The sequence below is a fragment of the Anneissia japonica genome, unplaced genomic scaffold (genome assembly GCF_011630105.1).
Source record: "Anneissia japonica isolate Jap-2015-1 unplaced genomic scaffold, ASM1163010v1 scaffold5330_len1712360_cov203, whole genome shotgun sequence".
In the NCBI taxonomy this organism is placed as follows: Eukaryota; Metazoa; Echinodermata; class Crinoidea; order Comatulida; family Comatulidae; genus Anneissia; species Anneissia japonica.
The window spans coordinates 82,935-103,986 of record NW_022711894.1 but is presented as its reverse complement, the minus strand read 5'-3'; the positions used below and the strand labels follow the sequence as shown (position 1 = coordinate 103,986).

Sequence of the window (21,052 nt, the reverse complement as noted above, 5' to 3'; positions counted from 1 at the left end):
CGACATTACGATTTCATTATTAAGCACACTAAATTAAGCTGATTTACACGCTATCAGTCTTGTTATGGCTCTCACCAGAACAAAACATCAATTATGATTGTTTCCACCTGTGTAACATTATTTTTCATATTTGCATATATGATTGTATATTGTTTTGGCTCAGCTATCTATAGTTGTATGGCCTTGGTCTGGTAATCGAAAGGGATTAATGAAAATTTTCATCACATGTGCTCAAATCCAACGTATCAAGTGCTCTTAAGCGTAGTATACTGTAGTAAAATAGCCGTACTTAATATCCTTTCATTATGAAATTGTGACCTTTTATTCATCCTTTCATATAATAATGCTTAAAATATAAACACCCAGGGCTCTCCCGTCTGTGATTACCACTCAACCAATATGGCTCATTCTGCTCAATTATGAGCCTAACGTGACGTTTAATTGCATTTATTGTGTTTTACCAATGAGGGTTCACGCTACAGTACAGTCCTTCTAGCACGAAGAGCAATAATTTTCCGTATTGTTTTTAATATAAACAATCACCCATCGTTTGCATCTATTCGTGTGTCAACTTATTATTTCAACAACGGTACTTTTGTTTAATAGTTGTGCTTAATTATTCAGCTGTTGCTAAATTTTTCTGGTAATTAGTTGATAAAATTGTTGCTTTTCAACTCGCTAGAATTAAATCCCTGTGCAAGAAGTACCAGGGGAGAATTAAAGTGGAAAATTGAAGCCGGCCCGGGTCGACTAAATTTTTGACAATTTTTCTTAAGTGAGGGAAACGATAATTGCATTGTATTCATATTTAAGTCTTTAGAGTGCCATAGACATAATATTTCGTTTCCCCCCCCCCCCCATCCATATGCAAGTCCTTCTTTGAAACCCATTTCCTGAAACTTTCTAATCAAGAGTATAGTAAGAAGAGCATCCGAAATTGAATAAATTCAATCGGAATCAGAGATATTAAACTAGATACAGACCGCAGAACACCCAAAATAAATAACCGCAAACTACATGGCGCGTTTTTTCTGGCCTGTTCCTACCACAGTACTGTACAGATCTCCGAATTACAAAACACCTCGTGACTATTATGTTGAATAGAGCGGATCTTAATTTCACAATCATGGTGAAACCATGTGCAATGATTAGTCCATGCCTCTAGTCCTAGTTTTCCTTTTTTATTCTTTTTTTTTTCTTTTTTCTGGGAGATTGACGCTCCTTCTTGTCGTCTGCTTTACCATACCACCACAGAAGATCTCAAATTAATTGATTTGCACAGCGGGACTTCGAACCCACAAACCCCAAGAGTCCATTACACAACCACTGTGGCAACTACCTTGATCTGGTGTAAATTATAGTAATAGTTTACAAACTTAAGAAATATAAGCCTAATATTCATGAGTTTTATGATTTTTTTTTCTTGTGTTTTATCATCGTTTCGAAATCTGGAAATTAACCGGAAAACCAAAATTATTCCATACAATGAGTCAATATTTTTAAAACAGTCTAATGCGTTGCTGAATTCCATACCAGGAAATTTTACAAACCAGCTGTCGTGACAAATAAGAGTTGATTTCGGAAGACATTTCAATATATCCATGTTCGAACTATTTTGAATATGGTTCCCTATCACGTGTTCTGAACTCAAAAGCCTATTGAAAGATTAAATAAGCGATACACAATCAAATCAATATAGAGGATTTAGTTACAATAATTACTTCCTGAATGCATTCGTTCTTTGGACAGTGGAGTATAGGCCTATTACGTTAAAAGGAAAACATGGTATTAGAGAGTTAGTGGCCATTCGCAACGAACTTTCGTTTCCCAAACTTTTGTTAAAGAATAAAGGTGAAAAATGTGTGTTGCGCAAGCAGATGCACCACCTATGCAACATAACTTCGTTATTACACAATATGGAAGAAGGAAGGATAGAGTACCTCCTTTCTTTCTTTGTAAAGCAACCTTACTTTTGATTGCTTATTGTTATAAGTGACAAGTAGGTTGTTTTCTCACAAGATATAATGAGGTGGTTTCGGTGGTTTAAGTCCTGTAATGTGATGATTGACATGGTAATAGTTATGATTTGCACCTTCGGTAAAACAATTGAAATATTCATCTGTTGCATTGAACAATTAACGTATATTGAGGATTAATAGAGCCTAGAGGAGTCAATTCAAAATGATGTTGTGTACGAATGAATTCGCAAAGTGCAAAGTAGGATACAGAAATAATTATATTTTGAAAGGCCTATTTCGGTAAAGGGACATGGTAAGGGAATGATGGGATGCTTGCCTCGCATGGGAATGCCACAGATTTCTCCCCCTGGTCCTTTGACTGGGCACCTGATCACGAACTTGGCCCCTTGGATTCCTTTCGCTCGTCCTAGCACAATTGCCATAGCACCTTTCCAGACGGTTCTTGCTGTTAGATAATGCAACAAAACAGATAAAGAACAGTCACAGAAGCATTTGTAATTCAATTTTAAGTTAACTGTATTATTTACGTCGGCCGCTTTTATTCTAAAAATCATAAATTTTATTCTAAAAACATAATTAGTGGAGCCTGTCATTTATTCAAAAACTATCTGCAGTCCTGTTTATCTGTACAGTAGTCACATTTATTAGTTCCAAAATATGAAACATTAACGTGGTAACAAATAATACCTTGGGTCTCATAACGTCTGCAAAACCACTGGAGGTCCTGCTAAAAGTTCGTGTTACTAATCAGTCTACAAAAACTTATTTTGTGATAAAATCTTACGACTCAATTCAGTTTCAGCAAAATGTAAAAAAAAAAAACGAATCATGCATAAAGATTAAACAGTGGCCTTATTGTGAACTGCTGCAAATATTTAGGATACCTCTAAACCAGGAGGTAAATTAAAATCACCTTCCTGGTGATAACTATAGTAGGAACATGATCACACTCGAGACTTCGTGAAGGTGATCTAATAACATTAACATTAACATCATTTAATAGTGGTTTCGTTCTTAATACTTTCACGTACTGCACGACTAGTTGGCCTCGGTATTGTATGCAAATTATTGATAATTGAACCGAATGTTAATTCACGAGTGTTCTTCACACAATGCTAGAAGGTGAACAAAGTAAACATAAAGGTAATGCAAAACAAGTCAATTAGTTCTCAAGAAAAACAGAACACGTGCCAAATTCAGTATATTTATTTATTTTTATATATCCCATAGTAACACACTCGTTAATTAACGGATAGAACGTTGAACTAAGTTCGAACTGGTATTGTTTTTGGTCGTGAGAAAAAAAAATCTGTGAGTGAACGGCAAACATTTATTGTACACCAAAATATTGTTATTGTTCTTTTGTGACCATCCATTGATTGAACCCACGAACTCTGGAATAGAACGGGAAGCGAAGATCTCAACCATCAATTAACAACACTTGTTAGGCCTAATTTGTACTTTAAACGAGAGCTGTTCTGTATTGTGTTTTATTACACAATTCTATCTATAGTACTCATTCAGTGTTTTTAGTTCCTCGTAATTCCGACTATCGTAGCCGTGAATGAATGAATACATACACATCGTTATTGATCTTTTTAGTTCCCTGGTTGGTTTATACACAGGTCGTGTCTGTGGTTTTTAGGATCTAAATTTATGCGGACAGTTATACATTATATTTTTATTCTCCATAATTTCAAAATATGATGGAATGAATCAGGCTATGTTTAGCTCATAGAGACAGATTGTACCGCATTAGTAGTCTACATAATTATTGTCAACATCTGTAATCCTAATTATAATATTAATAATGATGACAATTAAAAACGAGGTTTATATTTTCTTCTCTCCATGCTTAGAACGGCAGTGATCATGAATTAACCCAGGGTTTAGTAAAGTCCTTGGTTTAGCCTGGTTTAGCGTTGCCACCTTTCACAGGGATGACGATGCGCAATTAAGGCATAAAGAATTCGGTAGACAGCTAAAATCCTGTTGGAACCAGATCTCGAATGACTTAATTTATGCTTACCGATCGAAACCACGTGACTTAATTCTGATCGTAATGGTATCAAACCATGATTAAACGTAGCATGATTACTTATATGGTTTCTTCAACTCAGAGATCGATGTCTTTTAATCGAAGCAAACGTCGACATAAATGTATGAAGATTTAATTTACTTCATATTAGGCCTATTTATATTCTAGGGCAGTTGTTCGTTTTGAATTTTGTCACCATTAGGTTAAAATAGGGTTAACATACAGTAACTTTAATATTCTGTATATGCTTGATACGTACTGTTCTCTAAAACGGTTACGTGAAAGATATTTCTGTGTGTGTTTCAGTTTCATTTGAACTTGCAAGTTGCCGTGAACGCGTTTATTACCGTGAATGCCGTGAACGGGTTAATTGTGTAAACGCATTGTGCATTTTAACACTTAATGTTTAGCATTCATTATTTATCTGGTAAGTTCTGGTAAATTGGGTAAAATTAATTATGTCCATATCTAGAATGAGCCAGCAGCAGCAAAGCAAATGCAAAACAAAACAATAGCGACTACATTCATAATTATTAATAGTCGCTCAATGTGCAGTTAAAACTAAACAAAAAGTGGCATGACCTTAGTCTCTGTTAATACACGGGTTAATAGCTGAGCACTCGAGCAACATGAATAGGCCTAGGCCATATATCTAACTAATGATTAGTTAGTAGGCATATTGTTTTCGGATATACATTTTCTCTTTAATTTTTGTAATTGTTACAGTCGTGTTTTTACTCGCAGATGTCGTATAACTGCGAGTGAAATTGTGTAGCAGCTGGCTACAGAAATATTAGTGTCTAATCTACAATAAGTTCAATGGTAATGATTTTCTATATATGCTACCGTACCTAAAATCGTACCATATTTCCAACAGAAACACCGTCTGCTATCATATTTGTACTCGATATGAACCGACCCATATTGTGACATTAATATTCAGTGTTTCAGTTTCCATATAATATTTAAAACAATATCAACGCACAGGCCTGAAAATACGAGGCTATTTTTCAGGGGCATAACAAAAAACTATTGAGTACATAAAGGTAACGCGTCCAACATCTCAGTACACCAGGATCAGATTGGTTTTGCCCGGATATCTTGGCTATTTGCAGAGGTTTGACGACCAAGTTTTTTCGATAAATTCTGCCATTTATTTCTCCTCAAAACACAATACAATGAGATGGTTTGGCCTTACTAATACTATATGTGAATTTCATTCCATATATTGAGATAATATCTTCATAATAAACTACAGCTCGGTGAATTTTAGCTGTAATTTGTGTAGAAAGGGAATGGAATACGGATGTATTCAGCAGTATCCAAAAGAAGTTGAATAAAAGAAACAAATAAGTTGGAGAGGAGACAAAGAAAAAGGAACAAAAACCATAAACAAAAAGATAAATACAATTAGTTTACCTGTTCTCATACGCGAGAGGAAAATATTCAAAATATTTTTAAATTATTTATTATTGTGAGGTACTCCTGACCAGAGGTTTTATTTCAGTCGAATGATAAGATACGATACGATACGATACGATATTCTTTATTGTCATTTGAACAACAGGGTACAAATGAAATTCAAGTGATAACATTGCCACAGTGTCTGCAGTATCTCATGATCTATTATAAAGATCACGCGTTTTCTCTCTACTTATGATAAAACATGTACACTTATTAATTATGTTTGGAGAAGAGCTTCGTTGACACGGTAATACATTACAGGCGAAACCATTTATATCATGTAGCTATAGTAACAGTGACGCATTCGAACGATATGATCAAACCATGGAGGTATGATCAAATTGCCAGCCTTCTGCAAGTTACCTTAACAAACATTAACTTTTGACTGGTCACGCAAGCCTTTGTTTAATATGAACTCTTGTGGTTTTTACCAGAAGGATGACTGCAATGTTTAATGTGTTCGACTTTCTTTTTTTTTTTAAATCGATAATATTGTTTGTATAGGGAGTAGTCCCACGTACACCGAAAATGACTCTTGTATTCAATACATACTTGCATATTAATAAGTAACTATACCATTTTATACGTTATGTGTACCAATTATTCATTTCATTTCATTTCTTTCGGCACGAGCCCCACGGATATGCCAATAAGTGAACTCAATCACTGCCCTACGTGGTATATCAATTTAGCACTACATGGGACTTAATGGACCAGTACACCGGGGTAACCCCCTACTCTTCTCAAAGGATGGACTGGGTTCTTTAAAGTGCACACGAGCCAAATGCGTACATTAGGTTATGGTTTAAAAGTCCTTATCCGAGAAGACTTGTTCCACCACCGAAACCATTGGCGAGTGAGCCGTTTGAACCAGCGCCGATATTAGAGCTGAAGGTTGCGGTGCCCCTGACTTAACTGCTCGGCCAATCAACTCGCCATAGGAATTGGAGTAATGATTATTAAAGTAATTATAATAATGATTATTATATTACTTATTAGAGTAATTATGATAATGATTATTATATTGCTGATAAGCATAATTTTTGCTAAAGCTGCAAAGCACAAGTTCTTCACGTTTTATATAAATCTCGATTTTCACTTTGTTTTTGTCTTAAAGGATGGATCGGCTCGGCTGCGATTAGTCTCATCGTGCTGTCATCGCCGTTATCAGCCTCACTCTTCGATCGCTTCGGCTTTCGTCCAGTCATAATCGCCGGTCTTGTGTTCTGCGCAGTTGGTTGCATAGCAACATCGTTTGTTACCAAATCTGCCTTTCTATTTATTTCCTATAGTATCTTATTAGGCGTTGGCGCTAATATGGTACAATTCACCTCATACAACTTCTGCCTTAATATCTATCGAAACGGGAAATGTGCAATGGCAACTGGAACAGTTAGCATGGGTTCTGCTTTAGGTAAGTTTTGTATTTAATGAGGCCAGAAAACGAAACATGATAATACCTGTCTCCTTTCACATTCATTTTTGGTCGTCTCCGTGTTTTTTTTTTTTTGTTTTTTTTGGCTTCATTCCGGTTGTGGTGGTGGAGGGGGTGGTACACCCATAAACAACCTTAAACAACCATCATTGGCTTAGATATAAATGTGACTGTGTGAGGCAGTGGAAGACTGGCAGTTTTTCTTTATAGGTCGTGGGTTCGAGAACGACGCTTGAGATAGGGCCTCCAACCGTTCATTGACCTATGTCGTTATGATATGATCTCTTATATCGATTTACCTTTGTGAGCTACCTTGTAGACAAAAACAGCCTAACGGTGCTGAGGTTAACGCTACTTCAGTTGATTATTATTCGACTCATCATTATCTATGTTTGTTTGTTTGTTTAATCATGTCAGTTACGGAAGTTGATAATTGTTCTATTGTTGTGAAATTTTAATATTTGGCCAGATAATTTGACAGAATTTGGACAAATGATAAAGAGGTTATTAGATATCTGTTGTACTGTATTTGAACTGATGCAAGTTTTATGATATTATTAGATAGCAATATTTACCCATTTTCTTTGTCCCTGTGTGATATCAGTTACATTATTATCATGAGATAAGCTTTAATTTCAAATTCCTCAGAAACTTATCGTAAGGTTTGACAGTAAAACAATATGTCGCCCTCAATTGTGTGTGCAGAACGGCACTGGTTCCCGAATTGAATTGTAAGACTTAATGTATCGTTTTCTGTAAATTACTTTTCAGGTATGGCGGTTTTTCCAACTATAATCGAAACGTTAATTGAAATTTTGGGATGGCGTGGAGCATTCCGCGTGATGGGCGGTATTATCTTTGTCAACGGGCTAGTCTGCTGTATATTTCTTAGCTCCCCATCGCAGACTTTCGAAACTGAAGACGATACAGAAGTCATCGAGAAGAAAATAAACCCAGTGAAGGAGATCAGCGTACCAATAAGGAGGGAGAGTTTTGCTCAAAAATCAGTGAGCATGATGAAAAACCTCAACTCGTGGCTGGTATCTATAGCTTTCCTATTTTTAGGTATAGCTATAGTGTTCTTCTATATCGACCTGGTACGTATTTCATCAGTAGTTAAATGTCAATATCTAGATTAAGATAGTTATTTCGAACCAACGAAGGAACTTCATTGTAAAAAAAAAAGGAAAAAAAGAAAAAGAAAATTAATTTTTTTTCTCATATAATCACAAATCAAAATTAAAAGATTAATGAAATGATTGGATTTGGTCTGACGTTTATTAAGAATAAAGATGATGATGTCCTTTGTGGAAATATATTTGTATTATATCTACCTGTTATACCCAGTCCTGGTATAAGTCTCTAATGTCAAAACTATTCTTTATTTAAAACTGGATTTAATTTAAGACAGCCTTCGGGAAGAATTTTAAAATGTATATTCACATATTCTTTGTGTGTTTACAAGGAGACGTAAGTGTGTTGCACTTACTTCAAGGTTCTTAGTTACTGTGAACGTCTCTAGCGTTTAAATGGATTATCTAACCGTGATCTAACAAGGTCTTTACTTAGACCTACACTTCAAATCTTTTGTTATCAACGCATAATGTTCCCGATGAGGTTTTGATAAAGATTGGTTTTGATGTTTGAGTAACTCAATGGGGAAAGCTCAGTGAGACGTGGACTGCGTTTGACAGATGTGTTCCTCTCTATATTGAACAATCCCAGAACTTCCTTCGTCGGTTCAGACAACAAGGCGTGATCTTTGTGCAAGTTACGTGACTCTCAGATATAAGCATCAGATATTCGCGGGATATCTTTATGATATTCCTCTATATTACTCTTATGTTAGTAGTGACATACGAGCAAACGGATTACTACAACTTATCAATACAATTAAAAGTCACTGTTGTCCAAAACCCAGTGATGAAAGTAGGCTAATACAATTTTTTTTTTAAAGTCAGAATTTCATCCATGGCGTTATAAATTCATAATTTTTTTCAGTGACTCAATTGTAGGCCTAATTTCGAAGGTCAATTCAAATTATTACATGTCTAGTTGAAAATTAGTGAATATCCCGAGTTTAATGCGAAAAATTGATGATGATCGTTAACATTTAAATGAATTACTGGTGCATTCTGAGGTCACGTATTTCTTCACTTCCGCTTTGGTGTCAAGAGTTCACATTATACTGTAAGCCTGTTTTTTTTATTGGAGAAACTTTTTCCTGCATATACAGATCAAAGTATCTCCAAATTGAGAATGGAATTATTACGATTATACAGGGACCATGACTGTTTATTGGACGTGAGCTTCAAGTGGATTGTTTAACATTGGTTGTGGAATTTCAAATTTAATATAATAATGATAGCCCAGCCTAATCTATACGTGGATCTATTTTAATTGTCAGAAAGATTGTTTGCAGGTTACACAGGTCAGTGGTTAAGAGAATTAATCTCCTAATCACCGACATGTATTTCATCCGAAACTGGTGATCAAAACAAATTCGATACATTTGTTGTTTTAGTTTTGATTATTGGTAAAATAATTTTTTCAAGCCACAACCAATTTCCAACCACTTGAAGGGGAAACTAATATAAATTGGATTTTGATTCGGAAATTTAACTTAATTTATAATGCTATTGGCTAATTAATATTAAAGGAATTTAAATGAACCACCTCCAGTTACCCGTCATGGTCATATAATGCCTAACCTCATAGTTAATTTACCCACATCTGTATAGATCGGATTCATACGTAGCGTTGGCTTTGATGACGATGATGGCGCTCTCTTCCTAACCGTGATGGGAGGAACTGAGCTCGGCGGTCGACTACTCTGCACATTACTTGGAGATCATCTACCACTGTCGGTATCGAGTACCTACGGGCTTGCTAGCCTTCTGGGTGCCGTGCCGCCTGTGGTCCTACCATTCATGGCCAACAACTTCGCCGGAGTGCTAATGTGTATTATAGGTAACCACCAACATGCGACGGGTGGCAATATTTTTCTCAGACACCACCACCACTACCAATAATAATAATAATAATAACACCTACTAGGTGTATGCCTATTCCCAATTTGTATTGTACTTGTGGATGGTTGTCAAAACTTCTCGGCTTTAGAAATCCATTTTTAGGGAAAAAAATCCAAAAGGTCAAGTTGTAAGCTATGTTTTATCTTGAAATTTTAATGGAATCAGTATACCATTGTTGTACCTTTGTGGATTTTTTTTTAAATTATCGGAATGCAATTATCAAATTTACTTAATTAAAAACAGAATTATCATTTAGTATTATTATGTTTCTTTCAAATAAACAATGGATTAAAAGTTACTGCAGACGGTTCGACAATCAACCATAAACCGTAACATGCTCAAGAAGAATTTGGAAAACTGGTAGTTATAAAAAAAAATAAATAAATATAAACATATAATGATAACGATTGAAATCAAAATTAGAATGATGATCATGATGTTTAATGAATGATATGGTAAGGAAGGAAATGATACAATTTACAAAATCTGTTCAATTTTAAATTTTTAAATATCCGCGTAAATTTATTTTATCCCGATGTTCAGAAAATGTGCTTAGTGAATAACACTTACTACCTCGTGATTTTAATATTAGGTATCTCCTGATATCACCATTTATCGGTATGGATTATTTTCCAAGCCTCGCAAAAAAATTGCACCAAATTATTTTTTATTTAACTCAAAAATAACGTTCTTTTTGTTGACATTCTTTGTCGATAATAAATGGTGATATTAGGGTCCGCGGGTAACTGTATCTTCTTTTTCAGTATTGTTAACATTCGCATGTATAATTGCTCACGGGAGAGCAACTGTTACACAAAAAGCACTCCCTGAACATCGATGACTCTTGATTCGTTTAATGCACTGCCATTCTATTATCCGTTGGTTTCTACCAATTTTCCAAGTTCCTTGTTTAATGTTTCATCAGTAGAATCACAATGTTTTAGCTCGTTACATGTAAATAATAGTCGGCCACGTTCAGGACTTTTCACTTTGATCGATCATTAATGAGCAATTAAGAATATAGATGGAAGTCTATCTTTAAAGTATCAATGCTGCCCACAAATTCGCCCTTTTGAGAGACAATATTTTGTTCGTAGTAAAACTTCTTTAATCGTAAATCCAATATCGTGTACAGTCCTAATTCGATCCAGTTTTATACATTTTGAGGCACTTGTTTTAACTAATCAGTGACTACATAATAATATGCTCCACAATGTGTAGCCATCTCCACTATTTTAGGAGCAACAATTTTTATCTTCAGTTGTGCTGTATAAACCTGCGCACGACATTCACAATCGCAGCAGGCAGAAGAATTAGGACTATAAAGATAAGAGACTTGCTAATGGACACAAATTTACCAGCACTAAAGTCTAAGATCATTCAGTAGAAAGTCTAAAGTTTTACCACTGCGCATCTACCCAGGGATCAAAATATGTTCAATTCAGTGCTCTCTGTTTTGCCTAAATTATTCAGATTCAAATTCACCTGTAAAGAATGGTTGTACAATAAGACAGAGCTGTAAAAAACACCACTTTATACTATTTGTTCATCTCCAATGTGATAATAAGTTTTTATCCTGTTTTACCTGAACTTTTCGGAACGTTTTATATGTAATAAGATGCATAAAAATATGAGAAAAAAAAAACTAAAAAACAACACCTGGCCAATGTTGAGAGGTACAGCAGAGCTAACCATATTGTATTCTAACTTCAGCTATTTTAGTAGTTTGACGAGAGTGGAGTTTAACTTTAGTTTTTATTTCAATATAGTTCTGAGCCTGGCGAGATCCGTGATCAACACGCTATGGTACCCTCTATGCGTAGAGTTTTTCCCGATGTCGCAGGTTACTGTCGGAGGCACGTTCATGAGTGTTAGCTTTGGCATTGGAAATCTTCTTGGATCCGTTGTTGGAGGTCAGTTCTAGTAAATGTCCATATAGTCACTGCTTGTAAAAATAAGGAGTTGTGCGACGCTAGAACGGAATCACTGATGTGTGACAGTCCTATCGAGCGTCCTACGTTTTCTACATACGTAGGTTTGGCCAAATTGCTTTCCAGAATCTACTTGACGAGGTGACCTTAACCTTCTCGCATGCGCAGATTACTTTTAGTGACTTTAAGCTCCCTATTTACTGAAAGTTTAACTGTAATTTGAGTTTTTTTTTTTGCCTTGACCTTCGGCATACGGAGGTCATCGTATTTGAAACTTTTAGAAGGTCTATTGTCGGCCAGCCTGTCTAGATGTAAATGAGGCTGCACGCTGCTTAACAGTCAATTGAAGGACGAAGTGCTCAATATGTTTACATTTCAATTGGCATTGAATGAATTTCAGTGGAAGCTTAAATCGTTTATTTCTGCGCTATGTTATTGTTGTACATGTTTTTTTTTCCTTTTAGGAATGTTAGTAGATGCGACTGGTACCTACAGCGCTACATTCTATTTGTGTGGCGGTCTTCACGTTGTGGTCACAATTTTACTCATGATTGTGCGTCACCGAACCAGAATTTCCAAACTCCGGCTAAGTGAAAAGCAACATAACGTCAACTACTTAGGAAGCATCATCAGTTTGCCAGCCGTCTACCAGCCGCAAACATGCACTGAAGTTTACGTCATCGAGAATATCATCACCACCGTCTAAACATCCTCTGCAACGGTCGGCCATTGATTCAGTTTTTTCAACATGGACCACGTACAAAACAAATCCAATATCTTGATAATCTTCGTTTAATGTATACCATGTATACTAATGTTTATGAAACTTTTTAGATTGTGTTGGTTTAATCCTACTACACTCATGAAATATTACTTATGTCCAACCTACAACTTAAAGTATTGTAAGAAATTAGAATGCGAAATTGTGTTTATTTATTTAGTAAAGTGCATGATGTTTAAAGATATGCATGTGTGCAAATGAGAGAAAGTGTGCATGATGTATGTTAGTTGTTATATCTTCCAAAAGGTTTAAAAACAGTAGTTTCGAGACAGAATAAATAGTAGCTATATTCAACATTATTATATAAAAAAACAAGAGTGTATACCAAAAAAAAAAGCACAGCATGTTGAAAAAATATTATTATGAGTCTCTTTAAAATGGAGTACGGTAGTTATATAAACACAGGAATAATGAATTTCCGTCAGGAAAGAGACTTCCCGTATTGCTTATGGACATACTTTCTCACACCCATTTATAAACACATATTTCACAATGTAATATTGCACAATTGGCATAGGATGTAATATGAATCACTGTAGTGGCGGCACTAGTAACGGATTCCCCAACAAGTTGTCTAAGATTCCCAAAAATAGGGATAACTACCACCATAGGTATAGGCGCTGGGTGTGAGAACATTTTAAGAATAGGCACCTCTGATGCCGGGAAATGGTACGCAGACTTAAAAGTGCTTCAACAAAGCAGTGTTCTCCGACAGGTCTCCATGTTTCTCCAACCGGTGGTCATGTAGCCCCCTTCCTCCGGACACTCACTGGCGCCGCCGCTTGACTCAGTGTATAACCAAGAAGATATTTTACTCTTAGAATTAATATTGGTATCATTATTTATGAGATGATCAGATTTATCAGTTCAAACGGTTAAGTCATCGTTAACAGTATGTTTTTTATTTATCTTTTTTTAATTAATGCGAGTGAGATAAAAGTATGCATGAGTTATGTAGGTCTGTGTTGTTTCTCCAAAGCTTTACAAACCGTAACTTCTATTTGTACTTCATATGTACAAACTTAAACGTATTTTGAAATATTGTCTTCACACATAATTATCAAACGCAGATAAGGGATCTGCTTGGGAAAAAAATACTGGGGTACAATGATCAGAAAGTGTAGAGTGTATGCAACTGTTGGTGATTGTTATTTATAAAAAGTGTTGAGTTGTTTTTTTTTGTTTGTTATTAAGTACTGTGCGAGTTAAAAAAAAAATACTAGGTGCTACGATTAAATACGTCTATGGTGCAGTAATGTTACATTCAATGAAAACGAGTGCGTATGTAACATTTTCGTATATTTTGTATTTATAGATAAATGGTTCTAATACACAACAGAAGTGATTGTTTACCACTATCGTATGTTCAATTAAAATACGTTTTTGTTAAAGGAACTTTATATTTCTTTTTCTGGCGACTTAGTAATCGATTTCTAATTTGTCATAAACAAAAAATTGTTCGTAGCCTACTAAAATAACTTTTTTGGCTAAGTATATTTTGAGCGTAATATAAAATATCATTCTTTACTCCAACACTGTGGTTTTGTGAAAGTTATGTTAAGTTTAAAATAGACAACTCCAAAGAATTATATCGTTTAAATATTCCCTGTTTTTGGATAGACTGATGAACAACAGTACATTGCGTTTAGTAATTTTTGTTTGAATAACTTGTTTGCCGAATATGTGTGCTTTCTTAAGTATTTTTATTTTGTTTCTCAAGTGTTTTCTTTGATATTTTGTACTGTTTATTTAGTTTGGTTCTTCCAGACAGTGTGTTCAATACATCGATTAACTTGTTTTAAAGTTATTCTAGATAGTAGGTCTAGTTTTGTTGAACGGACCTGCAAGGTTTACAAGTTGATGCAATAAAAGGGGATAGTAAAATATATTTGTGTGACTGTATTCATTGAGTGTGATTAATCAGAAAGGAAAGTGTTGAATTGGTAGGTCAAGATGCTTTGCATTCTAGTCTCAAGGATTCAAGAACTTTCCTTACCTGTGAGCGCCTTAAGACGAGACCGCCGTCTGCTTATTGTCGGTGGCAAAACAACGATCCGTTGCGTCGTGCGTTGCGTTCTCCGTAGAATCACGTCGGGTGAAGGGGTGAGTGCCCGGCTTTAGATTTCTGCCAGTCAAAAAGAACCTAAAGTCGTAAAGGTATCGAGTGTCCAGTTGACCATCGTCTCCAACTACAGTACGAATGTTTTACGCATAGCGCCATCATCGCTTAGTTTACAGTGACCACGCCCACACGTACCTGGATGGTTGAAACCCCAGAGAGATCAAACAGACAACTAAATTGCATTCTGTGTCAGACGCTAGAAAAATTGGTTAAGGTTGGTAGCCTCAATGCTCACCAGACCATTTTCCAGTCTCCATTGTATAGCATAAACTAACAAGACCTTGGCATTGACCAGACTCAACCGGTCCTTGTTGCAAGTAAAGTTTGCGGTTAAAACTGCAGCCTTTATAGAGGGTTATGTTAATATTAGCCTAACTATAATTGTATATATAAATGTAAAATTTAGGTCTATATCCATAGACAGCAGAGTTTTGCGGGATCAAATCGCCATTGGGGAATATTTTTATTCTTATTCTTTAACATTTAAATCTGCTTGATGATAAATAACATACCAGTGGCGGATTCAAAAGGAATCCCCCCCCCCCCCCCCCCCCCCCCCCCCCACCACCACCAAAAGTTTTCAAAATCATTAAAAATAATGAAGAAAAAAGAAAATTATATTTATATTTACTAAGAGAGTGCCATTTCTCACCATCCAGATGTGCCATATCATAACTTTTCTCACCTCAGCCCCAACAATTTTGGGACTGAGGTGATGTAGACATTCCGTCTGTGAAATACCCTCCTCGGGTCCCCTCTATTTCGAATTCCTGTATCCACCACTGATTAGGCCTACCACCGGACAATAAACATGAAAACAGTATGCAAAGAATAAAAAAAACAATGCCCAAGCATACAGTAGGGGCAAATGATTTCAGAGGATCGAACGAGCATAACTCTTCAAAATGGTCTACCTACTCTACAACAGTCAGGCATGGTGTTTTTAAACCACGCAGATGAGAATGTGAAATCCGAAGCTAAACACGAGGGACCATTAGCAGAGGAAAATCAAAAATTATATAAGCTTTAACACAGAGAATCGTCGTAAAGCTACTATGAAAGGCATCTTGAAATGTGGGTTTGTGGGAACTGGTGGCGGGGCTTGATGAGTAGGGAAGGCTCGACGACTTAGAGGGGGCCCAACCGCCCAACTAGTTTTTTCAAAAATTTGTTAGAAAAATCGGATAAAAAAGAAATTTAAATTCAAATTTTAAGTCTGAGTAGAATGCCATAGGCCTATAGAGGTGCAATAATCATAAATTTTCTCACCTAAGCCTCTTCTTGTTATCTCAGCCCCAACTACAGTGCGGCCATCGTGGTCTAGATCCTCTCTTTGTAAAATTCCCTCGCTGGTCCCAATCTATTTCGAATTTCTAGATCCGCCACTCGATTCGAATATTGTGTATGTGAATTTATCAAAAAGCTCTCCGTGACGATCGCTGTTTGAATCGATAACAGTCACGGTTTTCATGAACATTCGACATTATTAATCCAGCATTAGTCACAGACTGTTCCCAACCTCATAAACTTAAATTGAGATGTCGTTCATACGGTACCTTCTTAAAGGTTTGGCGTAACTCCGCCAGACAGGATTTGCCAATGTTAGCTAGAACAACAAACGTACCCAGCGCTGCCCGAGAGCGGCCGGGCGACCCTCTGCCCAGAGCAGTCCTTATAAGATATGGTATAAAGTACTTTGAAGGTTGAAAACAAAAATTAAAAAATAAATAAAATCTGTATTTCGATGTCATAGGCCTATTTCAACGATTAGCCTAAAGAACAGTTGTCCAAATATCATATTTTGAGAGTAACCATGTAAACCAACAACAACATTAAAACCAAGATCATATTTCTTAACCATATTTATGGAGGATAAAGCTTTCAGCGTATCTTAGCTAGTCGGCTGATATTCAGGGGCTCTCTTAATTAAATGAACTAATGTGACGCTGTATCTGAAGTCCCATTACGAAGCTTACAGAGTGCAGTTGTTTTTTATAGTCGAGAAAAAATCATGTGCTGTTACAGAATTTGAACCCACGACCATGAGATTCTAAGGCAAGCATCTTAACCACCAGCTACATCTCAATTACAAAAAAAAAAAAAAAAAAAAATCAAAAAAAAAAAAAAAAAAAAAAAAACTAAAAAAAAAAAAAAAACTATATAAAGCTTGATTTTCATATAAACGTTACAAGATATCGCCGATATCTGTCGACGACGCTCAATTTGTCGGTCGAATTGGGTATAATTTCCGATTGCGTCGGGGGACAGCTAGTAAAACAATTGCAGTGAAATTGCAGCGATTTTGTGAAAACAGTTTTCTGAAATTATCGGTACATAATGGCGTGAAAATCTCACAGATTCTTCACAGCGTTGCATCATTCATTCTTGATGACGATCTAATGAGATCATGTAAATGTTCGCTTACTTCTCCACAGTGATGGTTTACCTACCAGTTGCAACTACGTTAGTTTTTTGAAAGTCGATTCCCGATGAAGAGGGCATTGTTCCTAAAGTTGGGAAAATAGACATACACAGCAGTAGAGAAATAACTCTACGTGTAGGACGAGAGTTTCAAATTATTATCTGTTGTTGCATTTTAAGCTACATTGAAAAAATACGGAAATCCACGAAAGCTTTAGGAATAGACCTACCGCAAGGCTGTAAAAATATTGGGAAGGCTGAAGCCAAATAGGCCTATGTCTATATCATTCTTGGATTTCCGTAAGTCTTTTGGCAGTGTAACGAGATAAAAATAATTTACTATATTTACAACATGAACTACTTATAAAAACACTGTGGGGAATGTCAGATAAACGGGATTTTTTTGCAAGTTTACGAAAACGATAACGAATACCGTACCGTACGGTTAGGCCTACGTCATCAAATTTGTAATACAACCCTTTCCTTACAATTAGCATATTTGTCACAACGTAGGTGATTCATGTCTTTTGCATGAATTAAGGATCATATCCAGCTTATACAGCATATTGTCAAGAATGTTTGAGGCACGAATGATGATAATGATAATGACGTATTCGTATTCGTTATCGTTTTCGTAAGGTTGCGATGCTACTGATATCTGTTTTTTGTCACTAATTACTAATCATGTTAGATCATAAACACTCTGGGAATCATTTAACTGAGAATGTTGTTTAGTAATATCTCGAATATAAACTTAACTTAATTTTTTTTAGTAAAACTTCTAATATAGAAAGACATAGGCTATTATTGACCCACCTCCAAATTGTATTCTATAGCCTATCAACCCTACATTGTGAACGATATGCTATGCAGGCCCGTAGCGCGTGTGTGTGTGGGGTGTTAAGGGGGTTTACGACGAACCGCCCAAAAACTGGAGAAGGTCCGCATTTAAAAACGAAAAAACGGTATTCTCCAGAGTGTCGGACTTGGAGATCATACAAGCCAGAAGTATTTCAAGTCGGCATTTCTTAAGCTTTCCCAGCTAACAATATTATGTTTACTGTATATTGGTTTCCAAAGGGTCCACTTTCCACTGAAACGAACCTCCCACAAATCACGCTACGGGCCTGTGCTATGTTAGGGGAGGGTTTGGCTAAAAATTTGATGACGTAACATTATTCGTTATCGTTTTCGTAAGCCTGCGAAACCTCTATTATGCTGATGAATTATTGATGTTGGTCTTAAACACAAAGACGACAATATTGTTTTAACATAATATGATAATGCTACATGTCTGTACAGAGTAGCCAGCGATATGTGATTTGTTTGGAATATGAAATAAAGAGACATTATTTGATTGACATATTGACTGACTGACTGACTGACTGACTGACTGACCGACCGACCGACCGACCGACCGACTGAATGACTGCCTGAGTGAGTGAATGACTGACTGACAGACTGAATTAATGCCTGACTGACAGACTGAATTAATGACTGACTGACTGACTGACTGACTGACTGACTGAATGAATGAATGAATGAATGAATGAATGAATGAATGACTGACTGACTGACTGACTGGTTGGGTGATTGATTGATTTTTTAGATTGATTATGATTGATTCATTTAGTGTTTAAGTAACTGATTGATTAATTAATTAATATTTTGATTGATTGATTCATTGACTAAATCCTATTGTCTCAAATCAAAGACAGTGTCTCAGGAGTTGGAATTATGTTCGGATTCGCATACATGTAGTCAGACTCTTATAAATCGCGTGATGTTGCATTTACGATCTGAACTTCATATGACTTATGATACGGATATTGCATTCAGATCATAAACTCTTCAGTAGTCAATTGTCAATAACAATTTACAACCTTTCTTCCGATAAGATTATATGGAACTACCGAAATGAGCAACTGCTCAATATCATCCGGGTTACTAATGTAGAAGGAAAATGAAACAATATAGGAATCCAACTTTAAATATGTGCACTACACCGACATTCAAAATGACACACAGAAAAGAAAACGAGATTATATATCACCAATAAAGTTACACCAATGGTAAATGAATTACTATTCGATAACCACGTTCAAACATGTTTTTCTATACTAACTATATTTTATCGAGGTTGGGTTGGATTAGATTTATTCGGTGTACACCAAGGATAGCCGAAAGTCTAGAAGAAGACTTATTTTCAGTGGGGTCCTTCTGATGGTGATTGGGCAGTACACCGGGTGACAATTCCCTCCTCTTTTCCGAAAAGTGTACTGCGTTCTTTAACTTGCACATGGGCCATAAATACACACGGAACCAACGGCTTAAACGTCTCATCCGAAAAATGCGCTATTGTAACTTGTACTTCAGCCCTCCAGCTGAAACACAAGGAGAGGCAGCGATGTGAATTGAACCGGGGACCTAGAGATCTCCATGGTTCAGCGCAAACAGAGTCGCTACCACCAGATTAGCCGACTGAGCTAAGCTGCTGTATAAGGTCCTTTCGTGTATTTACTTAGGGCGACAATATATAAACACATAGACCGCATTGTCAATACCGCTGTCGCGATCCTGATTGTACAATCAGTACTAATGTTTATCTACATGTTTGGGTATGACCTGGCTTTTGGTTGGCGTAACAATGGTATTCATTGCTATAGCGTTATAATTCAGTGAAGTCCTTATCTTTGCGGTAACCAATTTGCGTGATAGGCCTATAATTTATTTGTGTATCATGTTGACACACGTTTACGGTTCTGGCAAGTCTAGGCCCTATGCTCCTTGTATGCTCCTTCTCTAACTACGGACCACTCCAATGGGACCATTTCTATGTATGGACCCGTAAATGCAGGTCTCCCTATACAGTATTTTAAGATTTTCTCACTCGCCCCCATTTGGGAACCCCTAAAATTAAATGAGATTTTCATCGCCTTTCGCTGGCCCCCACATGAACTTTTCACCTATCTAATTTGACTTTAAGTTCAAATTGAGTTTGAGTAATCCTTTAGCCCATATGCCTACCTGCACTTAAAATTTAAGATTTATAACCTACAACACATCAAACATTATATTAAGATTGGCCTAATGAGTTACTAATTTCATGAATCAGCTGAGTTAGGCTTATAAATTTCCAATGACACAGTCAAAATAGTTTAAGTGAGGCCGGCTCTGGATTTTTTTATGCATCTTCTTCAGCGATGATTTATAGAACTACAAGAGCATAAATTTTGTTCGGCGGGTAGCGTGTAATAATATAAATCTCTCGGTATGCCCTTATTAACTTGTTTTCACAAGAGGTTGAGTACCGTAACTGATTTCACTTTATTTTATGGCGAGCCGAGTTGTCATTTAATCGTAAATAGAGATATCTTAGTTTTAAATAGAGATATCTTAGTTTTTAATAGAGATATCTTAGTTTTAACTAAGATATCTCTATTAATAGAGATANNNTTTATATATATATATAATTATATATATAGATATAGGCATATATATAGGCATTATGAAACGCTGTAAGCCATATTCAAACACGACTAAACGTTGCAATTTTTGTTTATATGAAAAGTATTTAATGATATGTCATCCAGAACCATGCTCATTCAATAGCAAGAATGAGTTAGTGTCAACTTGTCGTCATTGAAAGAAATATTTAATTAGCAACAGTGAACAATAGGCCTCTATAACGTGATATCAGTCCGACTCTCTGATTAGCCATTTAATTAGAATCCCTGGATCACACCAATAAACAATAACCTTTGTAACATAGTACAGTAAGTTAGTTCGGCTTCCTGATTAGCCATTTAAGTTATAAACCCTGGGATATTGTGTCATTCGTGTTTTACA

The 21,052-nt window shown here is 36.0% G+C and overlaps 1 protein-coding gene across 1 annotated transcript in view; it reads left to right on the top strand.

Moving 5' to 3' along the window:
* The window catches only part of LOC117107687 (monocarboxylate transporter 13-like), a 16,119-nt gene extending 1,573 nt beyond the window's left edge, over nt 1–14,546 (top strand). Inside the window, exons 2-6 of the mRNA XM_033249417.1 lie at nt 6,599–6,895; nt 7,688–8,013; nt 9,658–9,886; nt 11,718–11,861; nt 12,344–14,546. Of these exons, the coding sequence (XP_033105308.1) occupies nt 6,599–6,895; nt 7,688–8,013; nt 9,658–9,886; nt 11,718–11,861; nt 12,344–12,585 (1,238 nt within the window). The 3' untranslated portion in view covers nt 12,586–14,546. The remainder of the gene's footprint in view (nt 1–6,598; nt 6,896–7,687; nt 8,014–9,657; nt 9,887–11,717; nt 11,862–12,343) is intronic.
* The last annotated feature ends 6,506 nt before the right edge of the window (nt 14,547–21,052 follow it).